Source organism: Lontra canadensis, unplaced genomic scaffold (genome assembly GCF_010015895.1).
Source record: "Lontra canadensis isolate GAN:19392208 unplaced genomic scaffold, GSC_riverotter_1.0 scaffold1, whole genome shotgun sequence".
NCBI lineage: Eukaryota > Metazoa > Chordata > Mammalia > Carnivora > Mustelidae > Lontra > Lontra canadensis.
This window is the reverse complement of record NW_022630995.1, coordinates 6,314,403-6,341,205: the sequence shown is the minus strand read 5'-3', so window position 1 is coordinate 6,341,205 and position 26,803 is coordinate 6,314,403. Positions and strand designations below refer to the sequence as shown.

The 26,803-nt window shown below is 42.9% G+C and overlaps 1 protein-coding gene and 1 non-coding gene across 3 annotated transcripts in view; both read right to left on the bottom strand.

The window, feature by feature from the left end:
* Positions 1 to 26,803, bottom strand: part of CCDC158 (coiled-coil domain containing 158) — an 82,167-nt gene that overhangs the window by 34,839 nt on the left and 20,525 nt on the right. For both annotated transcript variants that reach the window (XM_032836710.1, XM_032836780.1), the window contains exons 5-15: positions 26,325 to 26,435; positions 24,848 to 24,962; positions 18,472 to 18,591; positions 16,299 to 16,496; positions 14,689 to 15,171; positions 11,591 to 11,780; positions 9,497 to 9,649; positions 7,111 to 7,223; positions 4,922 to 5,080; positions 3,802 to 3,894; positions 2,707 to 2,832 (exon numbers count right to left, since the gene is read on the bottom strand). In XM_032836710.1, the coding sequence (XP_032692601.1) occupies positions 2,707 to 2,832; positions 3,802 to 3,894; positions 4,922 to 5,080; positions 7,111 to 7,223; positions 9,497 to 9,649; positions 11,591 to 11,780; positions 14,689 to 15,171; positions 16,299 to 16,496; positions 18,472 to 18,591; positions 24,848 to 24,962; positions 26,325 to 26,435 (1,861 nt within the window). The remainder of the gene's footprint in view (positions 1 to 2,706; positions 2,833 to 3,801; positions 3,895 to 4,921; positions 5,081 to 7,110; positions 7,224 to 9,496; positions 9,650 to 11,590; positions 11,781 to 14,688; positions 15,172 to 16,298; positions 16,497 to 18,471; positions 18,592 to 24,847; positions 24,963 to 26,324; positions 26,436 to 26,803) is intronic.
* Positions 8,490 to 8,596, bottom strand: LOC116871846. Its single transcript, XR_004383533.1, has one exon. It is a non-coding gene; the product is annotated as a U6 spliceosomal RNA (small nuclear RNA).

Sequence of the window (26,803 nt, the reverse complement as noted above, 5' to 3'; positions counted from 1 at the left end):
GAATCAGTCATTTCAAAAAACGTAAGAAAAGCATTTGACAAAGTACAATATGCATTCATGATAAAAAGTCTCAATAAAGTATAAAGATAAAAACCCTCAACATATAAAGACTGCAGATGAAAGACCCAGAATTAATATCATCCTTAATGGGAAAAAACTGAGTGCTTTTCTTCTATGGTCAGAAACAGGACAAGGATGTCTACTCTCACCACTTTTATTCAACGTAGTTTTGGAAGTCTTAGCCACAGCAATCAGACAACAAAAAGAAATAAATGGCCTCGAGATCAGTAAGAAAGAAGTACAATTTTGACTATTTGCAGATGAGATACTATATATAGAAAACCTGAAAGAGTCCACCAAAAGGCTGCTAGAACTGATAAATGAATTCAGTAAATTTTCAGGATACAAAATCAGTGCTCAGAAATCTGTTGCATTTCTGAACACCAATAATGAAGCAGCAGAAAATGAAATTAAGAAAACAATCTCATTTACAGTTGCACGAAAAATAATAAGATACCTAGGAATAAACCTAACCAATGAGGTGAAGACCTTTTGCTCTGAAAACTGTTAAATACTGATGAAAGAAATTGAAGACAACACAAAGAAATAGAAAAAAATTTCATGCTCATGATTGGAAGAACAAATACTGTTAAAATGTCTATACTACCCACTTAATGCAATATTCCCACTTAATGCAATCCCTATCAAAATACCAAAAGCATTTTTTCCACAGAACTAGCACAAACAATCCTGTAATTCGTACAGAACTACAGAAGACCAGGGGCGCCTGGGTGGCTCAGTTTGTTAAGCAGCTGCCTTTGGCTCAGGTCATGATCCCAGGGTCCTGGGATCGAGTCCTGCATTGGGTTCCCTGCTCAGCGGAGAGCCTGCGTCTCCCTCTCCCTCTGCCTGCTGCTCTGCCTGCTTGCGTTCTCGCTCCATCTAGTCAATAAATAACACCTTAAAAAAAAAAAAAAGCACTAGAGAAGACCCCAAATAGCCAAGCAATCTTGAAGAAGAAAAGCTGGAGGCGTCATAACACTGGCGTTCAGGTTATGTTACAAAGTTGTGATCAAAACAGTGTGGTACTGGCACAAAAACAGGCGCATAGATCAATGGAACAGAATAGAGAACCTAGAAATAATCCCACAACTATATGGTCAATTAATCTTTGGCAAAGCAGGGAAGAGTATCCAATGGGGAAAAGACGGTCTCTACACCCAGTGGCGCTGAGAAAACTGAAAGAAACTGGATGACTTTCTTACACCAAACACAAAAATAAACCCAAAATGGATTAAACACCTAAATGTGAGAGCCGAACCCATAAAAATCCTAGAAGAAAACACAGGCAGTAACTTATTTAACATCTGCCGAAGCAAATTTTTCCTAGCTATGTCTCCTGAGGCAAGGGAAACAAAAGCAAAAATAAACTACTGGGGCTACATCAAAGTAAAAGGCTTCTGCACAGTGAAGGAAACAATCACCAAATCTGACAGACAATTTACTGAATGGGAGAAGATATTTGCAAATGGCATATCTAATAAAGGGTTAGTGTCCAACGTATATGAAGAACTTACAGAATTCAACATCCAAAACCCAAATAATCCAATGAAAACACAGGCAGAAGACACAGACATTTCTCCAAAAAGACATCCAAATGGCCAACAGACACACGAAAACATGCCCAACATCACCCATCATCATGGAAATATAAATCAAAACTACAATGAGATATTACCTCACGCCAGTCAGAATGGCTATAATCCACCAACAACACAAGAAACAACAGGTGTTGGTGAGGATGTGGAGAAGGAACATTGTGCGGTGTTGGGAGCACAGAATGGTGCAGCCACTGTAGAAGAGAGTATGGAGGTTCCTCAAGAAGTTAAAAACAAAACTGCCTCACGACCCAGCAACTGCACTAGTAGGTATTTACCTAAGGACTACAAACGATAATTCAAAGGGATACATGCACCCCTATGTTTGTGGTAGCATGATTTACAACAGCCAAGCAACGGAAGCAGCCCGATGGCCATCAACTGATGAACGCATAAAGAAGAGGTGGTAGGCATACGCACAACGGGACGTTCCTCAGCCACAAAAAGAATGAAATCTTGTCATGTGCAACAATGTAAATGGAGTTAGAGTCTAATGCTGAGTGAAATCGGTCAGAGAAAGACAAACACCATACGATTTCACTCATCTGTGAGATGTAAGAAACAAAATAAATGAGTAATGCGGAAAAAGAGAGAGAGGGACAGACAAATCAAGAAACAAACCCCGAACTCTAGAGAACCACCTGATGGTTACCAGAAGGGAGGTGTGGGGTAGGGGTGGGTAAGCAGGAGATGGGGATTAGGAGCGCACCTGTGACGAGCCCTGGTGACAAGCACGAATGGAAGTGTTGAACCACTGTGCTGTCCACCCAAAACGAGTACTACAGTGTATGTTAACCCACTGGAATTAAAATGAAAACTTAAAAAAAATTATTGTTAACATTAATCCCACCGAACAGCTCCTCTGTCCTCCCAAGAGGAAACACCAGATAGTGAAGTTAGCATTTGCATTCATCCGGTCTGTGTAAATCTACAATCTAGCAATTTAAAGTGTCCTAATTCTAGATGTATTCTCCAGTGAAATTCCTCTCGATGTAGTTATTTGTGCAGGAGGGCATCTGCGGCAGGGATGAGGGGACCCGCAGCTTACGTGAGACAGGAAGCTGGCCGTGGACTGGGACGACGGCACGTTCGAATGGGAGCGGGCGGCTGCGGGCGGCTGCAGGAGGCGAGACTTCACGGAAGTGTTCGAGGTGAACCCGGGGCCCTGAAGTTCCTAGAAAGCGACACAGATGGGAGCAAAGACGGTTGTCGACCGACACCCAGAACCGTGGGATCAGATGCATTTTGCAAACATAATCTGTCTCGGGTGCTGAACATCTATCTACAGAGTCATCACGCAGAGTATCAAGCCAGATGCTTCTGCCCAAGTTACTCTTCGCAGACGAAGAGATGCTCAGGGAGGTGCCTTCCCGCAGCATCGTGAAAAGCCCTGGAGCCGGGAAGACACCTTGGGGTGCCGCTAGGCTGGCTTCTCGGTTTTGCCCAAGACCCCAGGCGAACTGCTCAGCCTACGTGAGCATCTGTTACTGAGGCTATTGTGGGGCGCCCGGGTGGCTCCGTGGGTTAGGCCTCTGCCTTCCGCTCAGGTCATGATCCCGGGGTCCTGGGATCGAGCCCCGCATCGGGCTCTCTGCTCAGCGGGGAGCCTGCTCTCCGCACCCCCATGCCTGCCTCTCTGCCTACTTGGGATCTGTCAAGTAAATAAATAAAATCTTTTAAAAAAAGGACTTCCATGTATGTCTGCAGCTTTTAAATATACTTGGAACACAGATGTACATGTACCGTTTTTAAAGAACACGCTTCTGTCACGCAGATTAAATCACGTTTGCTATTCCCCAAACAAGACAAACACACTCGTATGTTGGGGCTTTGCACTTGCTTGACCTCCTTCTGTATGGAAGATTCTTCTTCGGGAATCCTCAAGGCACCTCTGTTGCTCACCCCTCTTATTACAAACATAACACAGAATACGGTGCTTTAATTTGCTACCAAACTGGTAACAGGAAAAGGATAGGTATAGAACCTGTAAGGATGTTTATACAGAATTTATAATGGCTAGTATCAGATAATGTTGAAAGTACACTTGAATGTTTCTAAGGCACATGAAGAAAATATATAAGTACATCAAAGAGTGGCACTATTTTTTGCTTAAACTATTTATGATGAAAAAAAAAGACCTCACTTTTACATCCAAAGTGTGTTGAAGTTTTAGGCGCACAGACTCTTGTTCCTGACGCTGTATGATATCTTGACATTCTGCAAACTGCAACGATGCCTGCGAACAAGGACCACATGTGGTTTATCCTCTGTTCTCTGCACAGTTTGATTAATCTATAAATAACTGAGTTGCTGGCTCTTCAAGGGAACTTCCCCCACTCTTAGCACACTAACTTGCATTTATCTATTTATTTTATTCAATAAACTTAGAACAACTGGAGGTCCTGGCTTTATTCTCTGTATCTCCAGCATCTATACAACATTTAGTACATGAAGGGCATTCAAGAGAATGAAGAAACAGGATGAAATGAGCAAACAGCTTTAACAATATATATATATATATATACACACACATATATATATACACACACAGAGAAATAACAACTGAAATTCACCGAGTCAATTTTTTAAAATTTGGTTTTAAAACCAAAGTTGACATAGGTGGGATCACAGATCATTTTACCTAACCATCAAGGCTCTGATTTCTTAAGAATCAAGGACTAGTCTGGGTATATTTTTAGCCTTTCAGAGTTCTTGGATGACAAAAAGATTTATTCCTCTCTGATGAATGGTAACTACAAATACAATGTCATTAATCCTTCTCATTTTTTTTTTTTTTACCTTCTGACACTTCGTGGTAATTCTTCTCATTCTTTAAGCTGTGTTTACTGCCTGCATTTTCTGGACCCCAACAAATGTCAGACACTAGCATTACACTATCATTTTATTGATATCATTAACAGACTGTATTCTACCTACTAGCGTTCAACTCATTCTGTGACAATAAGTTAGAATGGAGACATTCTTATTTCTTCAGTTTACTGAGGACATCAGGAGCATCTCATGTCTTATATCTTGGTGCCCCTGTGAGTGTGTTAGCTCCAAAAAGAGAATTTGGCAAAATGTTAGCATTATAACTATGTTTTAAAGCACAGAAGAGCCTTCTCCATAGGAAATGGTTTTTCCTTGTGCTAGGTGACTGTGGTATAATAGAGATTTGGTTCGTATCAACACAGGGCTTTTATTCAGAGCAAGTCTACTTAATAGCTATGTAGCTGATAATTACACCTTTAGTTAATAACTACCTTATCAAGGGCAACTTCCATATTCGCAACCTTTTCTTTCAAACGCCGTTCCTGGGATCTCAGGACCTCCAGTTCTCCAGCCATCTTGTTTTTTTCTGTTGCAACAGTACTCAGTTCCTGGCTTAATTTATTCTTCTCTTCTTTTAGAAAATGCTTTTCCTGTAATGATAGAGGAAAAAGTATCAGAAATAATATACTGATTTAGGTGCCCTGATGTGATGGAAATATGAAACTTGCATAAAGGCCTGAACTGTAGTTCAACTCATACGCCATTTAATTGCTTTGGAGTTGGAGCTGGGAACTGTTGGAATTGTTACCATGGACTCTCTTATTTTTATCACTACTGGTATTATTACTTCTTCTTAAATCTTCATAAATCTTATTAAATCGTTGATAAAACCTACAAAACATGTCATAACTATGTTGCATAAAAAGAGATGGCATGATGGTGGATTGAGATTGAGTAATCACACATTCAATTTTACTGAAATTTGTTCAAAATGACAAAAGAGATTTAAAGAAGATGCCTTTATTTGAAAGCTTTGGGGGCTTCTATTTTGTTTCAAGGTTGAATATTCATTTCACGATGCAGACTACTGCAGACCCCAAAAAGATGGGGCACACGGTTCCTGCCCTCAAGGTCCAGTGATAAGAATGTTCTTATTGATCTACTTCTGGAAGAGTCTTTGGTATTCAACAAAATCTCATTGAAATTCATTCACATTCCTCTAAAAAAAAAATCGTGGACTAGGGAGACAAAAAGAAATGCACAGTAGTCAAGTAACCTCAACTGACTGAGTCTGTATCTCTTTGTTTCTTTGAGAAAATGTATAATATAAACAAGGTAGATGGTGCTGTCGCTGTAATAATCCTTTTGGATGGAAATAATTTTTTTTTCTGATTAGACAGAAAAGGCTTCAGAAAGAAAGATAAATGTGACAAGTTGTCTCCCTTCTGTGTGAAGGGAATGTCCGTGGTTTTTGATGAATCCCTTCCTCTGGGTGGGGGCAGGCACCTGTGATAATGGCAGGCAGTGACCCCTTATGCCCTAAGATTTCCCAAAGAGGATGAGAATAAGCATGGCTTTAGGTCCCAAATGATCAAATAATCAAAGGAGGGAAAAAAAAATTAGGATGAGAGAAAAGGAAGGAAGAAAAAAATAGGAAAAAACCTGAAAAAGGAAGTAACTCAGTCCGTATGCTGAGGGGTCTGCACAAACCCGTGCCTTTGTACATACTTGGGACGGTTCTGCCTCACTCTGAAGAAGGATGTCACCAGGTCCTTTTGGGTAAGGGGAAAGCAATCACTTGAGCTGCCCCTGTCTTCTACGTATGCTCTTGACTTCCTACCTCTGTTACAGTCAGTCCTGATATAAATTCCTTCCAAATTGGTGATCTGTTCCAAAGTGACTGATGTATCAGGGAACGTCGGAGCACAACGCCGATTTCACACTTATTATGCGAGTTTCATTTATGAGAAATACTAAGTCAATGAAAAATGACGCCCAGCTAAAGAGAGCTGGGCAAGAATTCACAGAAAGCATGCATGCGCACTCCTCAAACACCCATCTACCGCTGCCTCAGCTTACCTTGTTAGGAGTCACATCCATAAGCATCCGGTGTTAAGAAAACCCCCCCTTTACCCCCTCATAATACCTCACAAGCCACAACTCGGATGTACACTTCCACAAGCAACCTTCAGGTCTTTTTCAAGATTAAGGGCCATATTTACTGTAGTGTTTATGTGTTTCTTCACCATTTAACATGTGACATGTGTAAAACTGTGCTACCATTTTCATTCGGTTCCTCTTTCTGGCACGTCACTGATGAAATCTGTTAGTCGGGCCCTCTGAATCCCACTGTTCTCAGCGTCCCCGGGGCTCGGACCACACAGTCTGGCAGAGCACAGTGATTTCAAGAACACACACGTCACATTATTTCAGAACACACAGACCACATAAAATCATTCTGTCTCTACCAGGAAAGTCCTTTTGCCCATTTTCTGCATTGAAAATACGAGCTCTTTCAAGGTCCTACTCAAACGTTCCTTCGGAGCTTTTCCTTCATTCTCTTGCTCAGAAAGAGCCTTATGTCTCCTGTGTACTTTGTAACTCTGCCATGTCTTCTCCTGCCTGGCATGTATTTGAGAGGGACACACCGGCGTCCTCCACTCCGAGGACACGGACTCACCTTATTTGCGTTAGTCATTGCCTCTTCCAAAAACTGTATCTTGCTCTGAAGTGCATCTATTTGACCTCTTTTAGCCGTGATTTGCTTCTGCATCCCCATGGCCACTTTCATAGCTGGGGGGAAAAAAGGAAGCAAACCGCCTTCATTTTTAAGGTTTCTAAATTTTGAGCACCGACTATAAATTGATGGTTAAATACTGGGACACAGGGACACGATTCTCCACAGCACCTGGACAGTTTCCAGAGAGTGATATGACAGTTTTCAGCAATTGCTCAGAGATTTTGAGCTGAAATTGATGTTTTGTGATTTCCTTCCTATTGGTGTTAATTTCATTGACCGTAATAACTTGCCGTATTGCCCATGGTTATAATATTGACCGAATTCATACTCACCCATATAGAAAACATATACATAAACACAGTCATATAATGAATAATGTGTATAGTATTTTTACTAAAATAATTTTCCAGAAACTCATATTCAAAATACCATACAGACATCTCTTACTTGTTCATATGTTATCCTATAAACATGTCACAGTGACTGTGTAAGGCATCTATCATTAAGTGATGTTTTTAAAAAGTCCTGCGATACCACAAACCATTCAATTTTCATTCCCATGGTTACTGCATGTGTTTGGAACTCATTGCTGTTTCAACCATCACATTCGCAGCGTGGGCATATATGGAATTATTTTAGTAAAACTAGGGACGGGATGAGAATGCTCAAGGCAGGCAGGAGGCAATGACCAGTTTGGACACGGCAGGCCCCTGAAAAGATCTAGGACGCTCATCCTCACTTGGAAATTCAGAGCCAGAGACCCATGTTGTTTTCCATTGGCAGCTGAGGAAAGAGGTTTGAAAATGCCATGGCTTTGGGTCAGATCCAGATAGAGCATAGAGGGTGAAAAGAGAAACTGTATCATTCTTTAGGAACAAACTCAGAGGATGAAAGGTCTGACTTCTTGCTAATAAGACACGGTTCCTCTAGCTAAGCTGTCAAAACAGGGCTGATCCGGCAGAGCACACGGCGTTCCTGAGGGAGCGATAGTCCACCATTCGCTCACCGCTCACCTCATTCTACGGCTCAGAACAACTCTGGTCTCATTAAGCTGTCATGGTTGGCCTTCGAAACTTTTCTTCAACCTCTTTAGTGTGATTGGGGATGTGGCTAAAATGCGTGGAGGGCACTGAGGAAAGGACTCTCTTTGGTGGCGGTGGGGGGTGTGGGGGTGAGGGGGAGTGGGGGCGGGGGAGTGGGGGGGGAGGGGACGGGGGCAGGGAACAGACCCCAAGTGGGCCTCCTGAGCGACCTCTTCAAACCCTACCATTTTCTTGGTGTTAACCAGCAAAGGAAAAGCTGAACCTGCAAGGGAGGCACAAAATACAGGATGCTTCGAGAACCTGTGTGCTGCCTCTGGACAGGGGCCACGATAATCTTCTCTGAATGGCTCCAGTTTTAGTATATGTGCTGCTGAAGTAGGCACAGAAATCAATTTTTTGACATTAAAAAATATTGAGAAATAAAAAAAATATAGACTTTACTTAGCTTAATGTTTATTCTTTTTTTTTTTCAAAGATTTATTTATTTATTTGACAGACAGAGATCACAAGTAGGCAGAGAGGCAGGCAGAGAGAAAGGAGGAAGCAGGGTCCCCGCTGAGCAGAGAGCCCTATGCAGGGCTCGATCCCAGGACCCTGAGATCATGACCTGAGTCAAAGGCAGAGGCTTAACCCACTGAGCCACCCAGGTGCCCCTAGCTTAATGTTTATTCATATATATTCATATTCATTTATACAAACAGCTGTACCAACATCGATATGAATGATATAAGACAGCAGATAGCCTTCTCTCTCAGAATTAATACGGGCAGCAGGGGACAAAGGGAACAATGGAGTTAAGTGGTGACAAGGGACCACTCATCCCGGCAGCTCAATTCCCAGGGCTTTATCCCATTTTTACCACAGAGAAAGAATCAGGAACTGACAACCACAGACTTATAGTTTATGTTGATAATGAACATGGGAAAAATAAGGGGATGAATGAAAATCATCGGTAACTTGTATTTTTAGCAACAGTTCCTTAAGAGTAATTAATTGGCACTTATAGATGTTGAGATCTGTTAGAAATTACTGAAACAGCCACAGGAAAAGACTCCGATATTTCTGGGATTAAACGAAGCACATGGCCTTTTCCCTAAAAAACCCTGAGCAGAATGTCTGCTCTCCGACACCTGGCATGGGTGCCCCTCGCTGTGTCTCTCACAGGGTGCGGCACCCAGAAGAGGTGGCACGTGATGTGTCCAGGTCTGTGCTTTAGTAAATCTAGACTTATTAGTTAGAATAATGGAGTTAGAAGCAGGAGAATAAAATCCAGTAAAGCATACCATGACCATCGGATCCTTCCATCGACTTCAACGTATTTCTCGTTTGCTCAAGTTCAGACTGTGCGGACTTTAACTGCATTTTCAGTTTGTTTGTAGTAGCTTCCATTTCTTCAGTTTTGTTTCGGAAATTCCTTTTTAAGACTTCGTAGTCCTCTGTACCGTGCGATAATAACCAATGGTTACTTTTGTCTATGCCATTGCATGAAGTGTACCTTACTTGTAATTAATAGTCGCAGAATTGTAGGGCTGGAAGAGACTTCCTTTAGCGACACCATCATTTGTTAGAGAAATCAGATGTACAGTCACATTTCCTGAGTGGATCCTCCTCCTTTACCCCCTGACCAGTCACCGTTTTCTCCCAACCAGTGTAACTGGCTCACACCAGCCGCATCTTTCTTGGTGGTCATACCCACCACAACAGATCTCACCACCACCTGTAGGGAGGTGAGTCCAAGACACGGTAAGTAACCGGAGGTTGCCATGTGTTCTGTCTTTTCAGCTCCAGTAATTACTAAAGTACTTGGCACGCACTCATCATTCTACACAAGAACACACCCCCACACACCTACTCACCTTTTTATATACTTATATATGGTGGATTCACACATAAAGGGGACAGAGAGAGCCAAGGCCTCTTCGCCGCGATGTCCATGTGGATGTCCCAGCACCACCCCACCAGCTGTTTCAGACTGACTGGAGCTCACCCTCCGGCCCTCAAGCCCGCTCCTCCGAATGCTTTCCCTCTCTCGGTTGTTGGTGACCAGCGCACCGTTCTCCCAATACCAGAGACCTAAAGCCTGAAGGCTGCACACAACTCCTCTAATCACAGTCGTCAAAATACTCTTCATTCTTTCTCTCATTTTCACTGCCACTGCCTTGGTTCAAGTTTTCATGGCTCCCTGGGGCCGCTGCAGGATCCCCTCTAACTGGCTGGCCTCTGGCCCTATAGTCTTGCCTTTCTCTATTTACCTGCCAAGACACTGTCCTTTCAAAATGTACATTTGATGACAATGATCTCCTACTTAATGTCTCTTGCTGGCTCCGCACTGTCTGGCTCTGCCCGTCTATTCTGCGTCATTTCTTAGCCCTGGTTCCTTTGCACTTTTACTCAAGTGCTTCTGAGGTCACATTGTTATTTCAGGCCTTGTGCTTTTGCCCACGATGTTCTCTCTGCCTGGGCTGCCCTCCCACCTCTTTTTTTTACCTGCCAAATCCCTTTTCTTCCCACAAAGTTAGCAGAAGAGGTGTGAATCCTACAGCAGACTCTCCTCCATCTGCACCCAGCACCCTAGGCCTCACCCACTGTCCCATGACCCATTCTATAGAGCTCTGGCTCGCAGCTAGCCAGGATCCTCACTCTTGTGTTCCCAGGGCCTGTCTCAGTGTCTGGCCTAGTAAATGCTCAGGAATCCTTGACTGTGGGTGTGTGTGTGTGTGTGTGTGTGTGTGTGTGTGGTAGATGACACCTGTAGCACATTAATCATGAACTAAAAATATTTTATTTTTAAATTTAAGATCTTGATTGATTTTTCAAGAAAGCTCCATGTCTGTTTACGCATGTTGCTTCATGATGAAACCTCTCATCAAGCTGCTTGACTCAAAGGACTCAAGGTTTCCACTTGCCTCACCCTTTTCTCGAAAACTCCGTAAAGAAGGGCGCCTGGGTGGCTCCATCAGTGAAGCCTCTGACTCTTGGTTTTAGCTGAGGTCACGAGCTTGGGGTTGTGCGACTGAGCCGCCCGATGGGCTCTGCGCTCAGTGGGGCGTCTGCTGCTCTCCCTCTCCCTCTGCCCCTCCCCCACTCACACACACTTGCACTCTCTCTCTAAAATAAATAAATCTTTAAAAAAAACCCCAACTCAGTCAAAAATTTCATGGACGCTGAGGCTGACTCAAATTAACAGTTAATGAGTGCAAGATGTGGGGGCTCTGTGAGCAGAAGCGGGATTTCGGGGCAGCGGGACTCTCCCTGTCCAGGATGTGGGAAGAGCGGCCATGTTGCCGCCACGTTTCGCAACAGTCCCAGCGTCCGCGCTGGACTTCCCTGGCCGCGCCCCTCTAGTTGTCAGCCCAACGGGAACCAAAGGAACCTACCTGTGAGGGTGTTCAACTCAGTCCTACCGGTTTTCACCTCATTTAATAACTGATCTCTCTCCTGTTTGATGTCCTTCACCGCGCGCAGCCGCTCGGAGCCCGCATTCACCAGCTTCACCTTTTCCAGCTCCAGGTCACTCACTCGGGCCTCAAGCTCCCGGATCTTTGCATCTTTTTTATCTTTTAAAATCTAAATGTAGGTATAAATATAAGGGACGGAGTAAGAAGTTAAAAAATATATACGTACAAGTACTTCTGGTGGACATTGTATTGGTGTGCTCTCTGTATTTAATAGCTTTTCACTATTTCCTAGAATACTGAATTTTTATTTTATTATAAAACCTCAACAGTAAATGGGAAAGCAAAAGGAACACTTCACCTTTCTTTTAACCCTAGAAGTCCATTTCTAATATCGTTTGCAATAACTCTTCATTATTTCTATTCCTTTTTTTTTTTTTATTCCAAAGAGGAATTTAACTGGGCCCTACTCTGTGCCAGGCACTACTTTACATCTTGGGACAGAGGAGAGAGGGGACGCCTGAGGGGAGGCAAGTGAGGCCCCAGGCGAGTGCCTTTCTGAGCTCTGAGTCCTAGATGCCTCACTAAACTTACTGCATCCCGGTCTTGAATAGCAAGAAGGTCATTGTCCCCAGGGAGCTCACATTCCAGTGAGAGGAGACAGACAACAACAACCATTTAATAGGTACTAACGAGCGACCTAAAGAAGGAATCAAAGAAGGTGGGGAACCAGGACGAAGGCCGGGAGGGCTCTGCACGTAAGGGGTACGTTGGTATGTTGACAAGAGCCCAACTGTTATTCTTATTAGAGCCTGCAACAGGGTTGGCCCTCCGCTGGTGTCTGGGAACTTGGACTTGGGAGGGTTCCCACCACTCCAACTGATAAGAGCGGCTCTCTGTGCCTAAACCAGTTCTGCAAACAGAATGATTTATGCGGAGCACCTGCTCTCCTTCTGGAAGCCCGGAATACTTGCCAGGCCCTGTGTGTTGGTGTGAGCAGTCCTCCGTATGAAAACCCTGGGGACTGGGTCTCCAATGAGCTGCCCTGGTTGGCAACATGTGACACGCAGTCTCGGACTCTTGCTGGGGGAGGGAAGTGCGTCCTCCGTGACTCTACAGGACAGGACTTCGGGAAGCCTGTGCCTCACTTCCTCCATGGATCTTTGCCCGTTGCTGACTTTGCTTTTTATTATTTCCCGGTAATAAACCGTACCCAGGAGCACAACGACATGCTGAGTCCTGTGAGTCGCCCCAACGAACGGCTGAACTGGGGGTAGTCTTGGGGACCCTGACCCTCTCTGCTGGGCAGAAACCTCACAGAGGGAGGTAAAGAAGCAAGTGATGTGACAGGCTCAGGAACAGCTCTAGGCACAGGTAATGTGCTCAGGGAACAGCAAGGCCATCAGAATGACTGGCAGAAACCAGAATGTGCTATCCCAAACATGCCTCTTTGGCATAAGGATTATTTTGAGCTGATTATTTTGAGAAATAGCAGGCACAGGGGAAGGTCTGAAAAGAGAGGATGCACTTTAAGGAATACTCAGACTTGTAAAGGAAGTCTCCATTTATAAGGATGTCCCTTGGGAAAGGAAGGATGACTAAATATAAGAGAATCTTATCAATGGGGAAAGCATGGCTTCAATCTACATACCAAACCTCCTTCCTTTATCCACAGTTTTCCTAGTTACCTTCCCATGGCTTCTCTCCCACACCCTTCTTTTGGCTAAAGATGGTATTTAAGCCTGAATTCTAAGCCACCTCTCTGAGTTACTAATTTCCCTGGGTTTCTCACTTGTATATATGAGATTCATTGACTGGTTTTAGGATTTTATTTATTTATTTGAGAGAAAGATTTTATTTATTTGAGAGAGAGAGAGTGTGCACATATGAGCAGGGGGAGGGGCAGAGGGAAGAGAGGAGGGAGCAGCAGACCCCCCAACCCCAGCCCCGAGCAAGGGGCCAGAGAGGACTCAATCCTGGGACTCCGAATCATGACCTGAGCCAAAGGCAGACACTTAACCAACTGAGCCACCCATGCATCCCCTATGAGATACATTTATTAATAAACTTCTTTGCTCTTCTCTTGTTGATGTGTCTTGGTTACTGAGAATTTAGAAAGACAGATGGAGAAGGATTTCTCCTGCTCTACATTGGAGTGGACAAGCATGAGGAGGAAGTAGTCAGACATAAAGTCAGAGAGGGAGCCATGGGCAGGACAATGTAAGGATGTGAAAGTTCATCCTGAGTGAGACAAGCCATTGGAGAGTTTTCAACATGGGAGTGATAAAATGTAACATTTAAAAATCTAATTCAGGCTGCTGTGGGAAACATAAACAGTGGTAAGGGTGAAGGTAGGTGTGCCCTTGCAGTGGCTGCATTCCCACCAACAGTGCAGGAGTATTCCTTTTTTTTTTTTAAGGTAGGCTCCATGCCCAGCATAGAGCCCAATGTAGGGCCTGAACTCACCACCCTGAGATCAAGACCGGAGCAGAAATCTACAGTTGGACGCTTAACTGACTGAGCCACCCAGGAGCCCTGCGTGTTCTTTTTCTCCACAACCTTGTCAACACCTGGTGGAGATGGGTGTCTTCTCTATGCTACGCGCCCAAGCCCAAGTCCGTGTTGTACGGAAGAGCTGAACTGCTATCTTGTACACCTGAAGTGAATACGACAAACTACGTTAACTGTTCTTTTGTTTCACAGATACGGAAGCCAAGATCGGGCAAGCAGTGCAGTCGGTGAGTGGTGAGGGACGGGATTCAGTGCGAGGTCTGTCTGGGGAGGGAGGCAATGCTTCAGACTGTGGGATCAGAAATGGCTTCATGAGGAAACTGGATTTTCTGATGTTCTCCTCTTTCATACCGGCAGTCCCGAACCATTTCGGAGCCACCCACTCCTTTCAGAATCAAATAAAGGGATGGATCCTTTCTCACAAAAACACACAGATGCACGAATACCTTCAAACCATCTCAGAGGGTCCACAGACCCTCCTCACGGAGCCCCTCTTCAGTGACTTGAGTCAGCTTCTTCATGAGGGTAAAGACATTTCAGAAGCTAAACCGCCAAAACCCTTTACAGACCTTGAACTCCTGGAGCTCCAGCCTCCTGTCGTTGATCTCCTTCTCCAGCTGAGCCTTTTCCACTTGCATGGCGCCCGCCGTCCGCCCGTGCTGGCCAACCAGCTGCGTCATGTTCTCAATCTGCTGGCGCAAAATCTCGATCACCTTGTCCTTCTCTGCCATCTGTAGCCGGAGGGCCTCACACTCGGTCCGCACGTTTCTGAGGTGGTCGCCCTCGGTTTTCAGGTGCTGCAGCTCCTGCAGTTTCAGGTCCACGCGGGAGCGCAGCTTCGTGATCTCTGAATTGGTGGCCTCGATGGCTCTCTCCTTCTCCTGCAGGGAAGCGGTCAGGTCCGACACGGTCCTCTCCGAGCTCTCCAGGGTCATCTTCTTGGCGGTCAACTCTTCTACCACTTTGCGGAGCATCTCTTTGGTGGATTCAAGCTGGGCAGTCAAGGAGGACACTTTCTCTAGACTTTCATTCTTGCCCTGGATTGCTGCCATCTGATTGTGAAAGAGAAAGAAATTTTCATGGATTTGGGCAGATAGATGAGTTTAAAACAAGTTAGCTCGCAAACATGAAATCACGAATCCGGTAATAGCGACTTAGGCTAACTCAAATCGTTCTGCTGTCACGACTCTGTGCAGACCACAGACCAACTTGAGTTAATTAGACCGAGGTGGAGAGGCAGTCATTAAGTAATAATGCTGCTCCGGAATGGCGTTCTTGTGTGGGAGCTTGGGAAGTTTCCTCAGACGTGTTTTCTGGACCGGTTTCAATTAGGATGGGGGAGGTGTGGCAGGGCTGAGGCTGCCGCTCTCCCTCACCATTCCCCTCCAACTTGCCCCTTAATTCTGCCTCTGAGAGAAAAGTGAATAATGGCTTTTCTCCAACACATGCTCACATTCTCAGGTCCTTGTCCAGAAAAGGGTAAGAATCTAACTCCCAGTGGCTCCTTTCACCTTTCTTCATGCCCAGGTTGGGCTGAAGAGTAAGAAAGTGCTTTGCCAGGATTCTAAGCCAAAACTGGACCCTTTGGTTTGCGTTCACATTTTAGGAAGCTTACTCTTTTGTGGAATGCTTTTATGTCTCTGTGGCAATACGTGGCACTGGAACCGTGTCCTTTCAGTCCGAAGGCTCAGGGCTGTTAATAAAGCATTCCACATTTTGCCACTAGTGCACTGAAATGGGACTGCATCCACCTTGTGTATCTCTTGGTCTCAGCCAGCCTGGGGGAAAACCAAAACAAACAAAAACAAAAACAAAAAAAAAACCCCAAAACCATCTGCTGGAAACCTTTGATCCTGCTGTTCCTCAGACCCCTGGTATGGTGTGATGCTTTTCTGAAATAAGCAACCATTAGGTTACCAATTTCCAGCAACCGGATGACAATCTTATTAGTCAACCATGAACAAAAATGAGATGAGGCTTAACACTTTATTTAATCAGTGGTCAAAAATATAGAAAGAAATGACAGGTTTTCATAACTTACTCAAAGAATCCTAGCTCTATTTTAGGGCTCCTTCCAGGTCTGTTCATGTTTTTTTACAAAAGCTCAACTGGTAACACCTCAAGTCCATCTTTCCCTGTGAGGAGACTACTGGGGAAGCCACCCCGTGTCCTGTCTGACCTGCCGCTCCATCTGGCCCTGACACTCGCTCTTCATGGACTTGAGGAGGGCTTCCAGGCGCTGCACCTCCATGTTCCTGTCGTCCAGCTCCCGCCGCAGGTGGTCGATGGTGATGCTGTTGCCTGTGTCCCGGTCCCACAGACGCTTATTCTGCTCCTTCTCCAGACTCAGCTCCTTCTCTCTTTTATGCAGGTCAGCCTACAAGAAGTGAGGTATGTCCCCCGACTTGTATGAAATAGAGTAAAACTCTTATTTTCCTTATATCATTTTTGGAGGTTTTAGGGGATTTGAAAAGACTTTGATTTTGGAATCTTATTTTTTAATGGCTTAAGAACAATTATTTACTAGATAGAGAAGTTAACATTTTGCTTACTTAAAACTTCTTGCATTACAAGTAAATCTCAATGGACTAGACCCCGCACAATATAGAATAATATTAAGACACAATAGATTTTTAAAGTCATCCTGTTTTTGAATTTTGGGTTTTCTAGCAGAGGCATTATGCCTCACATCGAGTGTGCTCCTGTAATAAAGAAACACTCAAAAGTTTGCAAGAAGAGCAATAGTAATGTGGCCGACTGCTTCAGAAATGACAGACAGGACAGCGTTTGGTCCTGGGAGTAGAGCACTGTGGGCTGTGAACAGAATTACCTCCCTCTTTCGTAGTGAAAAAAGATACACAGAGTTTACTGTTAGCAAAAACTAAATAGAGTAGGAGAAACACAGACACACAGCTCTTCAAAGGACTTAGGACCCAAAGGGAAAGGTAAGACACAGACACAAAGAACTGGAAGTGGTTTTTCACTGAAGACACAGAGTTAAGCAAGAAGGAGATCAAAATACTTCAGGAAGGCATTCGAGTTGGGCCTCACCAACAGCTGGGAGGTGCCGACACGGGGAGAAAGGGACTGGAAAGGGACTTGTGTGGTTTGGTTGGCGCACGGGGCATATGCAGAGAGAAAGGGCTGGACTGGTGACCGGGAGCTGGGTCTGGGACAGTCCCGAAAGGTAGGGAGTCTGGCTTTTATGGGGAACGTCATTTTTGAATGAGAGTGACATGACCAGAGGGATATTTTATGAGAGGTGAGCAGGGCAGCACTTTATGGGCCAGACGGAAGAGGGGAGAGACTGGAAGTAGGAAACCGGGTCGGGAGACACTGCCCTGCCCTGGTCTAAGGACGGGCTTGGGAAAAGGGGTAGTGGCGGTAACGATGGAAAGGGCAGGAAGGGTTTCTGGGTCTTTCAGACAATCTGCAAGATTTTCACGTTAGAACTGAGGGCCTGAGGAAACTCGCAGTGGGAGGGAAAGAACTGAAGGATTATCCCAAGGTTTGGAACTTGTCACACAGTCGCCAGCCCTGTCTTAGCGCGTGGCCCTCCAACCCCTGCCGGCCTCTGACGGCCGGCTCCGTGTGCAGAGGGCGCTTGGGCCTACGCAGAGCCCGGGAGGGAGAGGGATTTCCTCTCCTGCGCTGCTAACATCAGGCAGAGTGCCAAACGGGTCCTTTCCTAAATTTCCCAGCCTCTGGTACCTCTAACAGGGCACAGGTTGCTTCACTATTACTGGAATCTTGTTTCCTTAAAAAAAAAAACTCTTTTTTTTTTTACCTAAACTTCCTTTCAAATTGTCTGTGTTTTGAATGTTATTTGGCTCTAAACTAAACACCCAATACTACCTCAATTTAGTCCAATACATTCATCTAATTGAAAGATGGGGCGGTTGAAGACTAGCTTCACCTAACTTATAAGCCGTAACTGCTTAAGGAAAAAAATAGGTAACGTTTAGAATATTACTTATATGCAAAACTTGAATATTGTCAAGACAGTCTGTTGCGTATGTATGCACAAATATTACGTAGAATTTGTAACTTTATAAAGAAAACCATTTTTGTGAAATACTTTGGTGAGAAACTTCCCAGAATTAATATTTATTTATTTATTTATTTATTTTTAAAGATTTTTATTTATTTATTTATTTGAGAGAAAATAAAAGTGGGAGAGAGAGCATGGGAGAGGAGAGGGTCAGGGGGAGAAGCAGACTCCCTGCTGAGCAGGAAGCCCGAGGCGGGACTCGATCCCAGGACTCCAGGATCATGACCTGAGCCAAAGGCAGTTGCTTAACCAACTGAGCCCCCAGGCGCCCCCGGAGTTAATATTTGGAGCACAGTCTTACCAACAGCTTTTGAAGCTGATCATCCAAATTTCCAGATTCCTGACTGAACTGGTCACGTTCCGTCCGTGCCTCGGTTAGTTCTGAGTTGGCAAGGACTAACTGCTTTTCAAGCTCTTCTATCTAAAAGGAAAGTACAAATCAATCTGACTATGTTAGTGGGGAATATAAATAAGTACAGCTTTTGGGGAACAAATGGTATTATTTTGAGGGCAAAAATAAAAGCTTATTGTGTTTTACAAAGTTTTCTAAACTTAAGGTCTATGTAGAATTTAATTTAGCCAGGGAAATTAGCCAAAATGCAGTATTTGATACTGTTAGATATGGGCATTGTCTATAATCTCTCACACTATTCAAAGTTTCTTTCCTATGAATATGCGTTCTATCATTCAGTATTTAAGGAAGCTTGGTGCGGCATGAATAACATTCCGTGCAGCCCTCACAAATGACCTGTACTATATGTAGAAGAGCTATTTTGTTTAAGACTATCAGAGTTTCAATAACAAAAGGCATTGACCATGAAAGAATGACTGGTAACAACAAGTTTTTCCATTATTGTCATTATTAGTCAATTTGGAAAGGATGAATGAACTTACATATATGTATATAAATATATTAACTTAAAATTATTTTAAATTAAACATGTTAACTTAAAATACTTATATATATATATTATGTGTTTCCATCCTCATTTCCTTCTACTATAAAATGGGTGACTACCAGTTTTGAAGGACTGGTATAGGCGCAGTTTTCTCTCAGAGACACAGCAGCTGCTTGATCTGCGTGACTGTGCGTGTCCATGTGTCAACATGGCAGAAGGCCCGTCACTGTTAATAGCATTCTGACAGCCCTCGGCCCGTAGATGCAAGGTAGGCAAAGAAGTCAAGAGCTCAGATGACACAGATTGCAGGCTTGGACTTTAGCTGAGCCGCACAAATTCACAATTTAGATATGGAGATATTAAAATAGTGACAACATGTTGATACTTAGTGTGATCACTAAAATACTATTTCATCAGCCAGTAATAAATCCTTCATATCTACATAAATGCTAAATATCCGTTCTTACGTCAACAGGCTTCCAGATTTACTATGTCAAGAATAAAACTTATGGATTGGTTTAGAGGACAAACTGATGACAATTTCTTAGAGAATATATCAGCAAGACTAATTTTTCTTGATGACTCTTGTTTTTTTCTGGACCAGGTTCATTGAAGATCTTCATTTATTAATTCAGCACATATTTATGAGTTATATAAACACATATATATGCAATGACCTTTTGATAAGTGTGAAATATGAGTACATAGAACTTATGTACCTTTAACTACTCATACATATACATGACGGCTTCACATTTACCCAGGGCAGAATCACAGCCTGTAGGGATTGGAATATACATTTTAATATTTCATTGGACATATTTTAAAAATGCCTTTATATTTGACTGTATGTTAGATATAAGTAAGTAGTTCATAAGAATTAAATGTACATAAAACATCAGGCTACCAACAGAAACGTTAAAAGATTCTAATAATCCTATGAAGAAGTTCTTGCACTCTTGTACTCCTTTGGGGACGTATACTGAAAAAAGCCATACCACAACTCAACCTCTGTGACACGAGTAGCTTTCTAAGGAAGATGGGGGAATGATAGCAGGTAATATAGTCTCTTCTGTTCTATTATTATTGGGAAAGACCAAATCAGCACACACTTAGTAATAACACTAAGAATCAGGCCACAAACATTTATTGTGGGTAGACAAATGTAATCAGAGAGGGAACATGACCAGGCTAAGAGTCAAACACTTTAGGTTCTGGCCCATGTTCTGTCACATGACCTCTCTAAGTCTCAAGTTTTTTTTTACCTATAATTTAAAAAGAATATTCTAGATAATCTTTCAAAGTCCTTTCAATTCTGTGTCTAATAGCTTTTTACCTGAGAAGAACAGTATTAATAAAGCTGAAATTCTGTAATTTCCACCTGTTTTTGGAAACAAAATATAGTCGAAGAAACCCCATTCTGAGCTATAAATGTAATAAGAACACCTTCAGTGTTAAGAGTTACTCACATGACTAAAACATTTTCTAGTCCAAACCTGGCAAAAAAATTATTTTCTCTTTGAGCAAAGTATTTGTCCATGTGTTTCAAAAGCTTAAATCAAGACCTGCTATTTTGTCCATTTTCATTTTTTAAAAAAGTCCTGGGTCACCCTTTGATACCATCAGACTGGAGGGTAAAAATTCAGGAGACCAAAATTTGAAAAAGAAAAGAAAGAAAAGAACAAAGAAAAAGCAAAGAGCCAAGTCCCATCTTCCCACCTAAGTTTATCAAGCGTCAGAAGGTCCTCCAGACCCCTGCAGGAACATTGGTTTTGTAGTTGTCAGTACTGACTCAACTGCTATAGCTCTGCTTTTACCTTTCACTTTTTCGAGAAGAGATATTTCTGTTACTTCATCACTCAAGAAGAGAAATGGAGAGTGAAAGGGAAAACCACTGAAGTAGCAGCTGAGCTGAGCAAACCAGCTGTACAGAGCACTACAAAGCCTTCTGAAACGTCCAGAATAGAGACTGACGGCCGAGATACGTAATCAAGGTTTTTTTCTTTTTCTTTTCTTTTCCAATAGCAGCACTGGTTTTCCCTTTCACCATCTATGAATCTACTTTCTGTTTTGGATCACTGGACAAGTAAGTATTTGGATCTCATTCGAATCTTGACAGTGATTTTAGAGACGTTACCAATCAAGCCGAATTGTATCTCCTGTTTTCTGTGCCCAGAAAGACGACACAGACATCGGGTACTGAGCGGTGCTGTGGGTCAGCACGGGAGTGCGTTGGCAGACTGCGCAAGGAGGTTTGCACAGACTTTCCCGCACAGGATATAGCTCCAGCCAGTGCTACTAAATGTTTACTTTTTGAATGTGAAATTCAGCCCCAAATGCTTTCAAAGTAGGAAACATAAACTGAGAATCCAGATCATGAGATAGTTTTGTTGTCAAAAAGCGAAAGTTAAGAGTAAAGCCAAATCTACAGAGCCAATAGTGACAGCTTCTACTGGTCCAAGTTCGTAAAGGGGAATTCTGGAGGTTCTCCTAAAATGGAAAGAGAAGAATAGAGAAAAGCATTACAGTAGAACATGTTTGTAAGCTGCAAAAGCTACATCTACAATTTTCTTTGAAACACAGTCTCTACTTTCATTGGTATGAAAATATTTTGTTAATCTGAAGACACACACTGTCCTCCTAAAGGACAATTTATGTTTTCCAGTTGGAAAAGTTTTGTTCAGACCCATCACATCATCAATTCTTTTAAATAATAAGGACGCTTTTTCTGAAGGAGTCTGACCTCAGGTGAAAATACTGTTTCTCATAAAATATGTTGATGCGTAGTATCAACACACTCTTCTAAGTTTCTTCTCACAAAAATCCCACTTTTAATCATAGCTTTTATGTGTTATTTTCTTTGATTTTTTTTCCTTAGTGTTATTTGGGTAGTATATACTAATACACTCACTAATAAAATCTATTTTATTTTCTATTTTAGCAATGTAAAGTCAAGGTATATGAAAATGCAAGAAATTAAAACAAGGATTTGTGGGTTTTAGATTTCATATTCATTACAACAAAAACACTTCATAACAATGGAATATTTCATGACTTCCAAATGAAATCCTTTTGTTAACTAGCTTGATTTTTCACATGTATTGATGACATTTCAGTCCAAAGTACATTCAACTCTGTATTAACCTGACAAGATAATCTCCTCTCAGTGCTCCCTGACTAGAGGGAGTTCCTAGTAAGAGCTTAGTTAACCGCCATCTTGCTGCCAACTCCATGTTTTCAATGTTGCTAGGAATCTCACTGATCTAGATTAGAAGAAGCTGAGGTAGTATGTCCCCCTTATTTTTATTAAATGTTGCCTATTTAAGACTGACAAAAGTATTGGTGATCCACTATTTACATCAAAGCAAAATAAGATAATGATGTTAACATCCTATCTGCCTGTATCATCATATATCCATTCGGCCTCACAACATTCATATGAAAAAGGCTGCAGTCATTCCTCTGGATGCTTATGCTTCTACATGCCAGAGAGATAAAAGTTTATAAAAATTCAAAAGCTGTTTTTGTGTTCTTTAGCCGTCCCACAGTCAGTATTCGCTAGAATTTCCCACCAGGCTCACATTTAGAGCTGGGCAGCACGGCGCAGCATAGTGCCGGTGCGTCGGTTAGCAAACAACGGGTGATAGCTTACGGGGGTCCTTTTTCCAAGCACCATTACCATGGAGAGCTAGAGCTCTTTCAAATTAGGTAAGACGACACAAGTGAGCTGAGTTTTGCTTAGGACGTCATAGCTTTTCAAAGGGTTTAATTTGTCAATAAACAACGAATAGTTAACCTTTCCAAGACAGGCAGAACAGTGATGAGTCTCGGTCACTGCGGTGGACTAGAACACCCCAGCTCCCCCCTTTCCTCTCTTGCTGTCGGACCGCCCGTGCTCACTTTTGCCAAGGTGCCTACCTCTAGGAGACTGACTACCAGAGCCTCCTTCTAGCCCCTGCTGCTGAAAGCATCCCCATCCTGCGGGGTGGGATCGAGACCTCTTGTGCAGGCTTGGTCTGCCTAGAAAGGGGTGGCATTCCTACTATCAATCTTCAGGGGAAAAGCTCGCCCTGAGAAAAGAAATTAGACCACAAAAAGCAGGCCTTGGAGAAGCAGAAAAGAATAAATGTTTCTCTTTGGGCTTCTGCTTCTTGGTTTAGCCTTTAAAACAGTCTAAGGTTCCTGAAGGCTACCCTAATACGCAGTTGGAAATGACCTTAACAAAGGATTTAGGCTAAGCCCTAAGGGAGTCCTGTGCAAACCGCCACCTGCAAGCACCAGTTCAGCACGTATCAAACCAGCATCTGAAGAGAACAAAGAGCCAGGATCCCCCACGTGACGGGAGTAAACACTGTTCTGCAAAACTTGCCTCAGTCCTATGTGTGTAGCAGAGCCTAAAGTAGGCTATTTCTTGCTGTGGGTAGTGACCGAAAATGCTGGAAAGCCACTGTGGCAGGGGATCCAAATCTCGAAACCGAGGTTATGCTGTTTCACATACTCTTTATTGTTCAGCGCTTAGTAAAGCGCTGTCTAAATGATCTTAGCAGTGCCGCAGGGAATGAAGGTTGAGGTTTCACATTCTGGGCTTGAACTGGGGAGCCGAGGGAGAAGAGCCCCCTCCTGTGGCCAGCACAGGGCTGACGGGGCCCCTGAATGAAGCAGCCCAAGGGAGGGCAAACGTCTGGAAGCATCAGAGATGCGCTAGTCAGCGGCTTCTTCCCAAGGGAAGCTTTTTTCTTGTCCTGTTCCCCTGTAGAACGGGGCGATTTTTTAAAGGAAATCTGTTAACTTCCTTATATTCTATTTCTTCCCAATCAGCTCCGTGTGAGAAGGGGGCTAAAAGTGATGGTTAAAGCAGGAGGCTCTCTGTATTAGAGTTTGTCTTCCAAACGGAGTCAATTTGGAGAGGAAAGGTGGTGTCCACAAAGCAGGGCACGGGGATCGCTGGTGTGAACTGGGCTGCCGCGGGGAAGCAGGCAGGACGGCGGGCACCCCTCCCACAGGGAATGGAGAACACCCGCGCCTCTGAATGGGAGCTCTCTGCTTGTTCCTTAGGGTCTCTATTGCTTTACACATGCTTGCGATTAACAGCAAAAAAGACCTGGGTAAGTGGTGCATAACGATAGCGAACTTCTCCTCTTTAGCTATGGAAAGTGAGAGAATAAAAACAACAGAATATCAAATTTTGAAGTTTTAAAAGGGTTTAAGAGAAATTGTGTGATGAAAGACGCAGATTTATTGTCCCAATTGTTTTTTATTTAGACTAATCTTATTAATTCGGTTTGCTACCCACACGGCGATTAAATCTGGGAGTTGAAGTAAAACCTAAGAGGTAGGCCCTCAAGTACTGAGTAGTAGGGGGGACTGCCTTGTTCCAAAATATTTGTTAGAGCTAAGCCTGTATAAAAAATTCAAGCGCTCTTATTTTTAACTTATTTTTTTAGAAACTTACTTGAAGTATGCAAAACTTTTTTTCCACAAATGAATTAATTTGGGCAAATAATTTGAATTAAAATTATTTATAATTTTTTCATCAGATGTTGTGTTCAATAATTCATCAGTAGCATATTACACCCAGAGCTCATCACATCACATGCCCTCTTTAAAAATCATTTATAATTTAACATATAGATGTTTGGCAAACTCCTACTCCATCTTAAAAGCTGCTTTTAATTTGACATTACTCTGTTGCCTCATTTTCAAATAAACTATTAAAAATTTGGAACTGAATCTGTGCATAATAGTGTGTGGACACAGAGTGGCCAGATCTAACCTCACCTTGTCTTCGTACATCCTTTTGGCTTCTCTTAACTCAGAACGTAGCTGAGAAACAGTAGATTCCAGATCGCTGAGTTGACGCATATACATTGAATTCTGGTTTCTTGCTTGTTCTCTAAGAAGAGTTTGAAAGGGGGATAAAAGCAAACAGCAAACTAAGCAGAAGTGTGATGATATCTATTCGTACGCCAGCATTTAGACATGGCCACTAGTTCTTTTACATCATATAACTAGGTCAGAAGTCTTTTATTTTCCAAAATAGCTTCTCAAAAGCTTCAGCTCAACCATGCTGCTAAGTGCTGAAGCTAGACAGTGTGTATTAGGTTCATTTGTTTCATTTGTACTATTTCTTTCTACTTTGGTATATGATTGAAAATGTCCCTGTAGGAAGTTTCAATACGTGTAAGCTCAAGTTATAAAATTATTTATATGTATACATCTATATTTATATATATATATTTACACATACCCATATATAATGTATGTGGTTTTGATTAATCCTATCTATCAGTTGTAATATGAACAATGTTTAAAACACCCAATTCCAAGAGGCCCAAATGCGTGCAATAATACTGCTTTTTCTTTCCCACTAGTAGAGAACACGGGGTGGCGGGGCGGCCACTGCCCACAGGCCTCGGCTGCACTGCGCCACGGACCCTTGTGATGTACTCCTGTCCACCCCCTGGCCAGCGAGGACAGCCTTACAGGGAATTCGCATCTAACCGCGGGCGTGCAGAGAGCACAGGCCCCCTGTCCCACTGCTCTTGAGCACAACAAGTGCGTGGCACCACCTGGGAAGGATTGAGAGAGACTGAGCCCAACATGCCCGTGCCCTGTCCTCTCAGAAAGGCAAGGAGCTTGTGGGCCGACAGGACGTGCTACTCCTAGTGACCATGGCTTTTAGAAAGGCAGTCACAGCACACTCGGTGTGCCAGCAGGGGAGGGAGACGTATATAGAGGCATTACTACCTCATGCCCTTCTAGGTCACAGGCAGAGAAACACACCAAAAGCAGTACCTGCTGTGTAAAGTACTTTAACACAAAAGAGGAGAAAAGCCTCAAGAACGTCCAGTTGCTCTCCGGTTTCCTACTCTCGAAGGAAATATCTCCACCCATTACGGCTGTGGGCTTGGCTGGCCTCCTAGGGCGGGCCTGTGTCATGCCTGGAGTCCTGTCCTGATGCTGACCTTGTCACTCTAACCCCACCCCCACCCCACCCAAGCTGTTCTCACTTAGGGCATTAATACTGGGACGGTGGTCATGTGACATTATCTTTGCATAATCCTTTCCATTCATTTAAATGTTAGAGAAGTTTTACTTTCTCCTAAGAAAGTAAATTTGAAAGCAAAAGCAAAGTAAAGCAAAGTAAAAATTTTAAAGCAAATTTTAAAAGACTTTAAAAGAGAACATTAATGAAAATAGAATATCTAAAATGAGGATTATGAATACCAGTTTCAAACCACCAGGACACACGTACTGAATGATTTCCAGCTGACTCTGGATGCTATTGGCCTGGCTTCGAGCACTGTTGGCTTTCTCGGTAAGGCCCGTTATCTCAATTTCATGCTCACTTATTAACTGCTCAATCCTATAAAAAGAATGTGTGTGATGTTCGTTATTTGGTATATAAGATTTTGCTTGACTACAAGTTATTCTAAAAATTAATGATTTTCAAATTTTCAAACGCTCTCAAATTTAGTATTCTGCTTTGACTTTGAATATGCTGCTTATTTTAAGTTTTAGAATTCAGATTTTTAAAAAAGAATTTTACAGTGTAATAAGTTACAAGTACTATATATTATGAGACACATGTAGGGAAGTTTCCTCTAAGCCAAACATATTACAAATATAACAACAGGTTTTTAAATATTCACACTAAATCATAAAGATTTTATATCATAAAGCTTTACATTAAGCTCAGGTCAGGTTTTGCCAACAAATGAGTTACAAAGACTC